Here is a 512-nt window from a genome sequence, read left to right on the forward strand (position 1 = left end):
CGCGCTGCGGCTCCTCCACTCCTGCCCTGCCTGAGCGGCGGGAGCCGGAGCCGGAGCGGGCCCCGTCATATGACAGCGGCGACACAGCAGCCGGCGAGCGCGAGTGCTACCCGCTCCGCTGCGCCACGGCCGCCGGAGCTCGGGGTGGCCAGCGCCGCGCCCCGCTGAGTGGTCGCCAGTCGCCGCCGGCCCGTGTCCCCCGGGCTCGCGGGCTCCGGGGGAGAAGCCGGGGGTAGCCCCCCGCAGGCACCGAGCCTAAAATGGCCACGCTGCTCCGCAAGATCGGGCTCATCCGCCTGCACAACCGGGACACCGAGGACCCCAAGCACCACCACAACCACCGCGGCGGCGGCGGCCAGCAGAGCGCGTCGCTGCGCGGCAAGGGCGGCGCCAAGAGCGGCGGCCACAAGCAGCAGCAGCAGCAGCAGCAGCACCCCGGGGGCGCGGGCGACTCGAGCCCGGGGCCCGGCAAGGGCAAGGGCAAGCGCGCGGCGGAGCTGGCCCCGCGCGAC

The 512-nt window shown here is 77.0% G+C and overlaps 1 protein-coding gene across 1 annotated transcript in view; it reads left to right on the top strand.

Annotated features, from left to right (window-relative positions):
• Positions 1–260: 260 nt before the first annotated feature.
• The window catches only part of UBE2QL1 (ubiquitin-conjugating enzyme E2Q family-like 1), a 33,724-nt gene continuing 33,472 nt past the window's right edge, over positions 261–512 (top strand). Inside the window, exon 1 of the mRNA XM_012651850.1 lies at positions 261–507. Coding sequence (XP_012507304.1) covers positions 261–507 — 247 coding nt within the window. The remainder of the gene's footprint in view (positions 508–512) is intronic.

The sequence above is a fragment of the Propithecus coquereli genome, unplaced genomic scaffold (assembly GCF_000956105.1).
Source record: "Propithecus coquereli isolate 6110/MARCELLA unplaced genomic scaffold, Pcoq_1.0 Scaffold371, whole genome shotgun sequence".
NCBI classification, from domain to species: Eukaryota; Metazoa; Chordata; class Mammalia; order Primates; family Indriidae; genus Propithecus; species Propithecus coquereli.